The sequence below is a fragment of the Lutjanus erythropterus genome, chromosome 4, assembly GCF_056507025.1.
Source record: "Lutjanus erythropterus isolate fLutEry1 chromosome 4, fLutEry1.hap2, whole genome shotgun sequence".
Taxonomy (NCBI): domain Eukaryota; kingdom Metazoa; phylum Chordata; class Actinopteri; order Lutjaniformes; family Lutjanidae; genus Lutjanus; species Lutjanus erythropterus.
Window position 1 is genome coordinate 3,552,611 of NC_139320.1, and position 12,399 is coordinate 3,565,009.

The 12,399-nt window shown below is 38.5% G+C and overlaps 1 protein-coding gene across 2 annotated transcripts in view; it reads left to right on the plus strand.

Moving 5' to 3' along the window:
• The window catches only part of sez6b (seizure related 6 homolog b), a 306,245-nt gene that overhangs the window by 111,911 nt on the left and 181,935 nt on the right, over positions 1 to 12,399 (plus strand). For both annotated transcript variants that reach the window (XM_084716798.1, XM_084716799.1), the window contains one exon: positions 10,105 to 10,635. In XM_084716798.1, coding sequence (XP_084572924.1) covers positions 10,105 to 10,635 — 531 coding nt within the window. The remainder of the gene's footprint in view (positions 1 to 10,104; positions 10,636 to 12,399) is intronic.

A 12,399-nucleotide genomic window follows, 5' to 3' on the forward strand; every position in this document is an offset into this window, starting at 1 on the left:
TGCGGGTGCATGTGTTTGGATAAAAAAGATTCAGCTGTTTTGTACCAAAGCAAAGTTTGTCACTGTTGGTTGTGACTACTGTTCAGTTTTCCAGGAGCCACAGGGAGGCTCAGAGCCTTGTGTTTGGATATAATGGCGGTGGCCTATACCTGCTATTATTAAGATTGCATGAATGAGTGTCCCTCAGTGCGGGTGTTAGGAGCCCGATCGATACGATGAGGGAAATTTTAAAGTGGGTAACATTTTGCTACAGGCAACACTGGATTAAGAGTCTGGTTTGTATTCAGGGGGAGTAGGACAGCGGCCTTGCAATCAATTCTGCCTCATATAAAAATCCAAAACATGCCGCAAATATGCTGTTTATACATGAACTGGCCAATTCTCTCTTATTTACCTCAACTGCAGAAAGAGCCAGGTATATATCTGAAACAAGCCTCTATTCATTATTTTCCCTGTTCTGGGAGAACATATTATCCCTTGAGTGTTAAAATGACCAGTAGTTTGACACAGTATGTCAGTTCAAGATCCACCAGTCTTCAACGGCAACCTTCCACTGATGAAGACTGTGAAATGTGGTGGAATTATATTATATTATATTATATTATATTATATTATATTATATTATATTATATTATGTTATGTTATATTATATTATATTATATTATATTAATAGGATTAGGAGGGTTACTTTCAAGTGTATTTGGATACAGTTATTAATTAACTGTTAAAAATGTAATCAGTAATGTTATCCAAGATGCACAATATTAAAGCAATGTCACTTCTTTGAAAGAATTTCTCAATTTCAATAAAATCAAATGGGAAAAATCAAAATATCAGACTTTGTTTAGATGTCAGTACCTTTTTTAACAGAGATATTGTTTTCACTTATTGATTAATTGCTGTCAGGGCAATTGTGAATTGTGTGAACTTTGGCAAAGTGAGATGTTTCACATTTCAACCTGTCCACTTGTTTTAAAGGCAGAACAAACTCTTCCCTGCGCTTAATGTAGAACATGGAAGTGTTAAGAGTCAGTTTGGCTCCTTTTGCAGTGAGCCAGCATCACCCTGACTCTGTTCAACCAGAATGGAATGGGACCTTCATTAGTATCATTCTATTCTATTCTATTCTATTCTATTCTATTCTATCCTGTTCCATTTCGTTCTATTCTATTCTTTTCCATTGCGTTCTTCATTCTCTTCTCTTCTCTTCTCTTCTCTTCTCTTCTCTTCTCTTCTCTTCTCTTCTCTTCCTGTATTCCATTCTGTTCTAACTCTGTCCAGTCTCTTCACCTTTTATCGGGACAAAGTAACATCTAGACATTATTCCTCAGTCTACATTATCTTTTCAACACACACACACAGTCGCTCTTGACCCTGCTCCACTTGGTTGTGTGGTTACAGTGTGTCAGGGACACGTGTCCGTGGCCTGCTGGTATCCTTTTATTGCCTGTCCTCTGTAGTGCAGCACACACATTAAGTGGTCAGTCAATCTAGCTGGAGAAGCTGAAATCAAAGGAATCCTATTAAAAGGCACAGAAGGAGTTTGCTTCTCTGCTCCCTTTCATGTCTGTTTTTAGTTCATCCGCAGCAAGACAACTGTTTGATCCAGATGCTCCTCGCTACACAGATACACACTGAATAAGTGCTCTATTTTGTTCACTCAGGAGACAAATAAAAGTGAATTTTCCAGGGGTAAGATATGACCCTTCTCCAGTGCACTGGTGTTGCTTGCTGAAATATCTCAGTGTATGTAAGGAGGACATCCAGACTCCACACTGCATAGAAACACCTTCATCTACAGCAACTATACAGTATATATAGTATTTTATGGAGTAGTTTTCATCTGAGTGACCATGAATGATCCTCAGAGAGGGTTTAAAAATAATCCAGTGATCAGGGCTTTGGAAGCACACGGCAGATCTTTTCTTCCAGGCTGTTTTGTCTCCTACTGTAAACTCCTGGAAGTGAACTTTAATGATTGGGATTCGTATTGGACTCATGGTTTATTCAAAGGGAGGCTTAAATTCTGTTGTGGCTCTTTGACAGCCCAGGGGAAAGACATCAAAGTGTCCCTTAAGGTGCTTTGCCCTTTTTCACATTCTCCCTCGTGCTGCATTACAAAGAGCAGAAAACTGCTGCTGAAGTGAAGCGAAAGCAAAAGGAAGCTGCAACCTCCTTTATGGAGATGAACGTTTAACAGTACGTTAATGTGCTGCTTTGATATAAATTATTCAGCTGTCAGATATCTTTGGTCAAGACACAGCCTGTAGCTTCTTAGCAGCTCAGTGGATAAAGGATTATTTTAATCATTTTAATGCAGAGGTTTTATGACCCTGCTGTTTGATAGCATGTTAACTGGTTATGATGTAAATATCAGTTTCACTTCATTACTTCACTGTGCAGAGAGAACGCTGCTCTGTGATACAGTCCAGCCAACCCCATCTCACACAAATTAGCTTTATGTATTTCCAAAATAGTTTTCCCTAGTATTCTGTGGTGACGAACATAATCGCTGCCTGGATTATGTTCAGGGGCAACTTTGAGTGAATAAACCGTGGCTTTTGTCTACCAGCAGCCGGCACTGCAAGGAGGTGGGTGTGTGGTGCAGGACTGTGATGCCAGAAAATGGAGTTACAAGGATCCAACATATTTTATTTATCATTTAGACTGATTGATTAGAATTGATTGTAGAGATAAATAAAAATATAGAACAACATTATGACTATGGTGCAGTGCTGAAGATGAATTGAGCAGTCTCACAGTCTAAGGGAAAACGCTGCTCTTTGGTCTAGTGATATGGCAGTGGATACTTCTGTATCTCTTGCCAAACAGTAGCGGGGTGAATGGGGTGTGGCTGGGATGGGTTTTGTCTTTTAGTGTCCTCTGGGCTCTGCAGGCATCTCACCTCCCTGACAGTACTGATACTCAGTAGATGGGCAGTGGGCGGTTTTAATGATCCATTATAGAGTCTTCTTGTCCTGGGCCGTCCACATGCCATGATGCCAGTTTGTGATGTTTCCAGGATGTTCTCCATTGCTCCTCTGTAGAAGTTAGCAGGAAGAAATGTAGCTATTTCCGAGCCGTCTTTACCAGAAGATCAACAATCAGATCCTTGGTTTTGCTGATGTTGAGCAGCAGGATGTTCTCTGTGCATCACTCTCCTAGTCTGTTGATTTCTTCCTGCAATGAAGTGTCATCGTTGTTTGAAATTTGGTTGATGATGGTGGTGTCATCTGCAAACTTCAAAATAGGGTTTTCTCCATGTCTGGGGCTGCAGTCATGGGTGTACAGTAGTTGGAGCACCCCAGGGTTGTGGGCTCGGGGGTGCTGGAGCACCACTTGATACTACATCACCTGAGTTTAACAGCACATCAAAACATATCACTTGACTGGTGCCTTAGTTTGCTGGTAGTGCTGCACCTTTGTACACTTGCACACTTGCATGTACTTCTATTACATGCTTTGGTGGTCGAGCCTGAGCTATGCATGCACCTGGCTGAAATCTACAAACACCTACCATAGCTACCACCTACCATTAGAGCTTAGGAAAGCTTGGTCAGAATAATTTCAAATTACATGTTTTCCTAAAGTTGTTCACGAGCACAATTTAAGACTTTCCATCCCAGATAGAATTCTACAAACCAACTTTCAAAAACCAACAATCTGACTGTCAATGATGAGCTAGGTGTGTGGAGGTGTGAATCTGCTGCAGGTGTTCTTCTCTTTTTTCATCCTTCACACAACTAGGTTTTGCATGTACAAAAAAAAAAGAAGAGAGAAATGCTTTTGAGTGTCTGAAGGTTAGCGCCATTATCTTCATTGATACAATCCACATGCCAAGGGCACAGAGACACATGCAAGACTGAATTCTTGGGGGTCGTGGATGCAGTGGCTTTCACACCTTTGAGTTTGGCTGATTTTGGTTGAAGCTTCATCCCACATTTTACAGGTACATTTTCACACTAGTCTTAACACGTGGGTGAGTGATTTGATCCTCAGTGTTTATTCCAACAGACATGTGAAAAGAGATGTGTACAGAGATACATTTCTGGATGCCTGTATCCGTATTCCATTCTAATCTGAATATTTGATATTGGGTTGATTGTCAATCATCTAATATAGTTGAGACTCGTTTAAATGAATCTTGGAAGACATTATGTTGTTTTGAAATAAAAGAAATGTGAGAGGAGACTGGCTGATGTAGGACCATGGCATAAAGAAGTAAGACAGATATTTACTCTGGCAGCTCAGCAACAGGTAACATAATACTCAAAAAATTAAGTTAATATCCTTATCTAATGAAATGATAGCTAAATATTAAACAGCAGATTAAATCTCAAAAATCTCAAATGTACAGAATAAATCTAAGTGATGCAATCTGTCCTTATAATGCATTTCACAAATATTGAATTTGTCTATATTCATTAGCTTAAATCACATATTTGCATCATAATGTTGTGATATATGGATTTTTTAATGCCATTGTTTTAATAACACTCAGCAAGTTTTGCTAAGATAAGACAAAACTTTATTCATCCTAAAAGAAATTCTTGTTGTAGGGCTTTCCCAAAATTACAGAATCAAGAAAATAAAAAGAATAATAAATACAAAGTGCGAGATAAAACAGTGCCTCATACAATAACTATAGTTCAATCAGGAGAGACTAAGAGTAAAAGAAAATGGTATATTGACACGCGATTTAAAGTTTGGCAGCAGCAAATTGACTGGCTATCGCGCCCGGCAAAATCTGATTGGATAGTAAAGAGAAAGGTAAACGCCCACAAACAGCTGATTAGAGGGAATAGGAAGAGAGAGACGGAGTAAAGGAAAGTTGTGAATGAAGGCAGTGTAATAGAAGGTCTTCCTGATTGAACTTACGCTGAGCTTCATAAGATACATTTAGAAAAATAAGTCAGCTAAAATAAACCTAAATTCAATTCAACTTAAAATGCAAAAGTAATATTGGCAAAAATATTGAAAGTGATTTTTAAAAGTAATGTTGTCGAAAAGTATTGCACATGTTAACAAAGAATAATATTGCACATGATAATGAAGAGTAATATTGCACATGATGTTGAAAAAGTTATGGTGCTCCAATGATGACAGAATGGAATGGCTGTTTAATTTTAATGTTTATAAGTTGGCTAATTTTGTTTCTAAAGCTTGGAAAAAGCATCAGGAAGGGTTATTTAATTAACATTAATTGTGATCTATGTTTTGTTTTATTTAGTTTTTTTCTGGCTTCTGGTCTGTTTATCTAAATAATGGTGTCTTGTAAGCCTGCTGGGAACATGCTTGTGCATGACACAATAATAATAAAAAAATCAAATTCAAAGTATTACTGCAGATGATAATGAAAAGTAATATTGCAGTTATATTGACAACAATATGGCAAATGATAATGAAGAGTAATATTGATGTTGCAGAGATAAATATTGTACCTTTGACCATATATCTTTGCATTGTGATGATCATCGGTTGTGAACCAGCCTTTGTTGCAGGTCCTATTGCGAGTGCAGTTTCCCCTTCAGGCTGGCCGGGAAGATTTTTATCTTTAAATGCCTCTTTAAAGACAAAATGAGGTCCACGAATTCTGTAGGCTGACCCTTTTTCACATCTTTGTCAAGGCCAAATACTCTGATATCGAATCTACAGCTGAAATTTCCAAACGTTTCTGTTTACTTTCTCTCAGTTCTTTGTTCTCTCTTTGCAGCACATTACAGACCTCCACCTCATTCACTCTTTCTTGTGTATCAGAAAGCAACCGGTTTGTCCTTGCACTCCTTCAGTCCCACTTTTAAGAAATCTTGTTGAGGCTGCAAATTACCAATTGCTTCATTTATTTCCTCTCTTAGTACTGAGTGAATTAAAGGAGAATTCGGGTTGATTGGCCCACTGTGCATGGTTGGCTTCCATCCCAGTTCTCTCAGGTGTGATAGGTGAAAGAATTGGCTCCTTTTTTTTGTTTGTTTTTTAGGCATCCAAATTGTTTTAGCTCTGATTTCACTTCTTTATTGGTTTAAGGACATTCCTGGAATTAGTTTACTTTGAAAGGTCCATCTTGAAAATAATCAAATATTCATTTTTTTTCTTTTCTTTTTCTTTTTTCGATGTGTATAAATACGAGAAATACAAGAACAGCACTCACATTTTAAACCTGTGACTTAATTATGTTTTTGATATGTGAATGTACATTTTAAAAGCTGTCTCCTCCTGCAGCATCTGTCATGTTTCACAGACACGTCTGATTTGGTTTGAGCAAAAGGAGCTGACAAAACCCACTGCTCGTCCAGAGTGTGTACATTACCTTTCACGCCTTGTAGCAGCAGGGTGATGACAGACCTCCAGTCACTCATTTTGGAATTCTGTCTCATTCATTATTTTTCCTATAGATTCAGCCACCAATGTGTCAGACTGTGTGCAGAGAGCTGAGTGCGTTTGAGAAGCGAGCTGCCGGGTGGAAAGTGACACAGCTACAATAATGCCTGATTGTTTGAAGCAGATAGCTATTAGCCGGCAGAGAGTGGGAGCTATTATGGTGGAAATGAAGCATTGTTAAAGAAACATAAGACTTCCCTCAGTGGATGATAGCCTCCTGAAGGGGTCTCAGATTAGATCTCACAGGTGCACTTGGGAGGGGAGCGCTGATCATTACACTGGGAGAATTATAGCGGCTCATCAAATCTCCTCAGGAATGAATATTAAGTCTTATTACGAGGAGGAGAGGGAGGGGAGAAGCCAATGATGTGCGCAGTTTACAAGAACTGTTTGGATTGTACTGTGTGGCGTTCAGTGTAACGGCACTAATGCACCGCTCCCCACAAAGGAGAGGAAATATGGCTAAAAGTCAGCCTCCGACGATGGAGTGACTTTGCTTTGGGGAGCGCAGAGCCGTGTGAGTGAACGTTCCTGTCTCCATCCTGAAGCATGAGACGGGCCTTGATGTCAGAGTGAAGTACAGTGAAGCAGAGCAGTGAACAGGGGGAGATAAAGAGGGTGACTGAATTTCAGATTTATTTTCTGGCTATGAAGTTATACTTTCTGCTGTCAGAATCACTGCAGCGCTGTGAAATAAAACTTACATTCCAACAGAGATAAATCAGTGACACGCTGTTGGAAAACTGCTATTTGAAATTTGATGGTCTCTTCTTTTGAGTAAAGAAACAGGGTTGTTGGGCAGCACACAGGCGTATAGTATATCAGTCATTCCTTGGAATTGGGACAAAACTGTATTTTGAGGGGTTTTGATTTTTACTCTTCAATTATGCTGGAAAATCTATTTTAAAAGATCAAACTCTTGGTTATCAAACCTTTATTAGATATAGACACCAAGTCTGTCAGATGGAAAATAAGACTAGTGAGCAGCCATTTTATTTTTAAAAATTCTCTTAATGTTAATCAAAGTACAAATTTTTAAACCATAATTCTTTTTTTAGCTTTGATTAAGAAGGGCTACAGAGTTGACATGTTATGGTTGAGACACATCTGATAGAAATATTATTGAATGATTTTATCAAAAACAGAAAGTGTAGCCATGTTTGAGCAGTATTCCCACCGTTTTTAAACCAGGAAGTGAGACGGGTTCTTAGGGTATAGCTGACCATTTTAATGCCTGATTAAGTCATGTTTCTGTAAAAAATCTGATGGAGTTGACAGAAATCTGGTACACAACTTTAAAGAAACAACAAACTCATAAACATATTGATTCAAAAACAAAGATGTTATCAACAGCTACTGTTAGTTTTAGATTTTGACACATTTTCAAATTGTTTGAAGTCATGAATTCTTGTCTGGGACAGCAAACAGCAAACCAAAACATTTAACAAATTTCATGTATTACACATTTATAAATCTTTAAAGAATACATTTGCCCCCAAAATTTCTAACTTAACATAAAATGTATAACTAATAATTTTCAAAGTTTTTTTAAAAATAGGTATTTGTCCTCATTCTGAGGAATGGGTCACACACTCATAATGCACAGACATTAACATCTTCTAATGGCATGTAACTGAAATAAACTCCACATAGCAGCAAAGTCTAATTATAGTAGAACTGGAATAGAAATGTCTGCTCAGTCCTTCCAGGTTTGCACCTGACAGAAAACTGCTGAATTCAACACTAGATCAGTGAAATAATGGATTTTTGTACAGTGCAGCAAAATGTGCAATTCCACCACAATATTTCATAATGCTGTGGTGAGTTGTGCTCTCCACTGCTGCTAAAGCTTCCAGGGGTGTCCTCCTTCAGGGTCACAACCATCCGGCTCACTGTGTGGCAAATAGTTTGTGGTAATTTGTTACAATTACTTCTTCTGTGATATAGCTTTTTAAAAAAAATTTCTATAATGCAATTAAAGGCTGATAATTAACACAGAAGAGTGAGATGTGTTGCAGAGTGAGATGTGTTGCTGAGGAGTTTAGCATGTCAGCCGCTACAATGGAAACATAAAATCCACGAAGTCACCAGAAACAACGTGTTTTAAGAGAATGAAGCTGAGAGTTAAAGAACCTGATCAGCTGACATCATAAATCAACAACAATCAGAGGAAGATGATAAACTCTCTGAGGAGAACATAGTGAAAGAGGAACTCAGCCTCACACTGAGACCAGGTGATCTTCAGACAGGTGAACTGTGCTGGAGAAAGAATTCACATCCTTTAGTTCAGTAAAAACACTAATACACACTGTGAAAATACTACACTACAAATAAAAGTCCTGCATTTAAAACCTTACTTCAGTATGTAAATATTATCAGCTGTTGTCAGTATGAAAAGTAAAAGTGACCACTGTGCAGTAAAATGCGGTCTGTCAGTAACTAGTAACTGTACCTGTCAGATAAATGTAGTGGAGTAAAAAAGTTAAGTAGAACTATAAAGTAATATAATATGGATGTAATTTGAAATTAGACTTGGGTAAAGTACTTGAGTAAATGTACTTAGTTACATTCCCCTACTGGAGATGATAGAAGCTGAATGTGTGGTGTTGGTCTGTTGCAAACTTTTAAATAGTTGCTGTTTTATGCAGAAAAGTGTGTGACACACCTTAAAATAGGTACTTTATATAAACCTGTCAAAGACATTTAACCACAGAGTCTCTGAGACATTTACTTCTGTCAGGGAGAATTTATGGACAAAAAAATACATTTTAAGCCACAAGATGGCAATTTTAGTTAATTAATTTATTAATTCTTAAATCTTGTTATTTTCTAATAGGTTTTAGTTTGTTTATATTTTTTTTCTATTGTCTGAAGGTTTGTGGTATCAGATTTTTTTCATACTTATTGAGGTACTTTTTGCCTACTTAAATCTTTCAGCATGAACTGTAAAATAAAATATAATTATTATAAAGAATTTGCACTTATTGAAGTACCTTAACTTACCTTAACAAAGCTAATTTCATCAGGTTATAGAACATTGTCATTAAGTCCTGCAAGTACAAATAAAGGCCCTTTTTTGTATATTAACATACTCTGGTGTGATACCTTAAGATGCTTGCCTGATTTTCACTATAGCCCTCCCTGGAGAAAAAATCACCAGCCACCACTGCATTAAACTGTTGTTCAAACATGTCTTGACATGTCCAGTAAAGCTGCTAGACAGAATGTCCATGTCTCAGGTTGTTTTTCAGGTTATAGTGGTGTTTCAGTGCAGAGAAAGTGGCTAATTTTTTCATGATCTTTACAGCTAATTTTATATACTTCATGATCTTTAATCATTCAAATTTAGCTGGGTGGTTAATAACACATTTCTGTGGTGTGACAAACTGAGAACACACATTTATTGTTGCTTTACAGTCCCTTTAAATCTGTTCGATGTGAAGGCTGCTTTCACACTTGATATTTTCTGGCTTGAAGGCTTCTTGGCCCGTGCTGCTGAGATGTGTTATGACACCGGCTGGTCGCTGCTGTAGCACCATCCTCCATCATTAAACAGTTGAAAATGGGACTGGCAGAGTGTTAAATGGCTGTAGACACAGACGTCTGGAGCCAGAGCAGAGAAAAGAGGCCAGAAACCTCTGCACCTGCCCACGTGGCCTGTTCTGTTCTGAGTCTGTTATGAATCAACATCCATCACATCTCATATTCTCTTTCATTCTCTTTCAGCCTCTGAGGATGGTCTTTCTATCACCCCGGGGGGCCCAGAGAGCGGGGCCAGCCTGTACCCCACCACCCAGGACACGGGCAGGAGGCTCCCCATGGTCACCACCGCCGCCCCGCCCATCAACATCCCGAACCATCACCCTCTCTACAGGGTTCCCCCCCAGCACCAGGCCCCGCTCGGCCCTCACAGTCAGCCAAGCTACTTGGAGGACAGCGGAGGACCCAGCTCCCATCCCACCTCGCCGTCCAGACCTCTACTGGGTGACAGTGATAAAAAGGCTTCAGATGAGAGCGCTGAAAGCTCCAACATGCAGACACCCCTTGTGATGCATGCATTAGCTGCCACTTCTCATTCTGACACACCCGCTCCAGTCACCAGCACGGTCCTAAAAGATCCAGAGCGTGCTGCCATCAGCCCCTCTGCTGCTGCTGCAGGAGAGGAAGACCAGCCTGGACTGAAGCAGAGTGATGAAGAGGAGACAACCACCACCACCATCACCACCACCACCATCATCACCACCATGCAGAGTCCAGGTAACCGCACAGTAGATACACCACATAGCATAAGAATTATATTCCTTATGATTATTTGAAAATAATTATAGTTGAAAATATAATGTCTGTCGTGTGCATGCAGATGTGTGTGGCGTGTGAGGGCGGAGCGGTGAGCCAGTGTTGTGACTGGAGTCAGTAAAAGCTGGGAAATAGAGTTTGATTTTATTGGAGTTATTAATTATAATATGAAGAATGTTTTCATTAACTAATTCACATTATTTTGAATTAATGTGTTTAAATCCAAGTATGAAATCCTTAAAAAAGGCTCTTTACCAACCATAGTATAGTTTATATGAATATGTTCTAAATTAATGTATATTCATGGGCTCACTGTAGGATTGACCAGACTCACCTTCACAATTAGAATCAGAAATACATTATTGATCCCTGGGGGGAAATTGTTGACATTACTGTCGCTCCCGATCAAGAACAGAAACTATATATAAGCTTAGAGAATCATAAGAATAGAAAATAAGAAGTATGTACAAATATGTACATACATTACACTTACTTACATTGTTTTCACTTTGCTATGTCATTTTTCTGTTTATACATAAGTTTCATTTGTTACACTCTATACATACTTTTAGTGATTTTTGTCTTATGTCATTTTTGTATTGCTAAGTCTTTTATGCTGTTTTTGTCTTATTACATCTTTTCACATTGTTTTGATTTCAGATTTTTACAGAAACATTTAATCAGGCATAGAAAGGGTTAGCTATACCCTAAGGACCCTGGTTTGAAAAAAGATGGGAATACAGCTCAAGCACTGGTAAACTTTCTATTCTCTGACAAATTCATGAGATAATATTTCTATCAGATGTGTCTCAACCATAACATGTCAACTTTGTAACCCTTCTAAATCAAAGCTAAATAAGACAAAGCAAGTTTATTTATATTGCAAAAATATGGCAGTAGCCCCCTGTATCTTTCAGAAATTCAAATCCTGGTGATGTGTAAGTATCCAGGAACCACTTTCTGTACCTTTTTGCAGAAAAAAACAAGTATATCCACAAAAGAATGTAAGCAAAGCAGAGCGCAAGCAGCAGAGTGTCTGTGTAAGAAAGCTGGACGCAGAAATAAGAATTATGGTTTAAAAATGTGTATTTTGATTAGCATTAAGAAACTCTGAGCAACTTTAAAAAATAAAATGGCTGCTCACCATGAATAACAAAATGTGATACTTTTTGTCAACTCTGTAAGACGTCAACTCCATCAGAATCTGAAAATGTATTGCATACATTTTCTAAAAATGAATCTGAACAAAACAAATACAAATAAAACCACCCACAAAATATGTTTTGTCCCAATTCTAAAGAATTCACTCATAAAATCAAATTTCAAATATTAATATATATTCTAAATATTTATCAGTTTGAATCCTTCAACACAGCAGAGTTCTCTCCTCTGACACTTCTCCAAAGGATGTTTTTTTTTTTATGTCTTTTTCGAGTGCAGCCATGCTGCCCTCACACCCTCAACTAATATCTTCTCTATTTGCATCTCTCACGATCACACAGCCATGGGGCTGGAATAAATTACTGCAGCATCAGTGCATCACTAACCCTTAATCAAGAGGTCCAAACAGGGACCACAGCACAGTTATGAGGAGAGTGGATGGAGGAAATAAATATCAGGGTGGTGATTTCTTGGTGGACTTTGCAGGTCAGGGAGAGCAGCTTGATTAATCAGCTCGTCTGTGTGCAGGGTGACGGCTGGTCGCAGCACAGACGGGCAGCACTG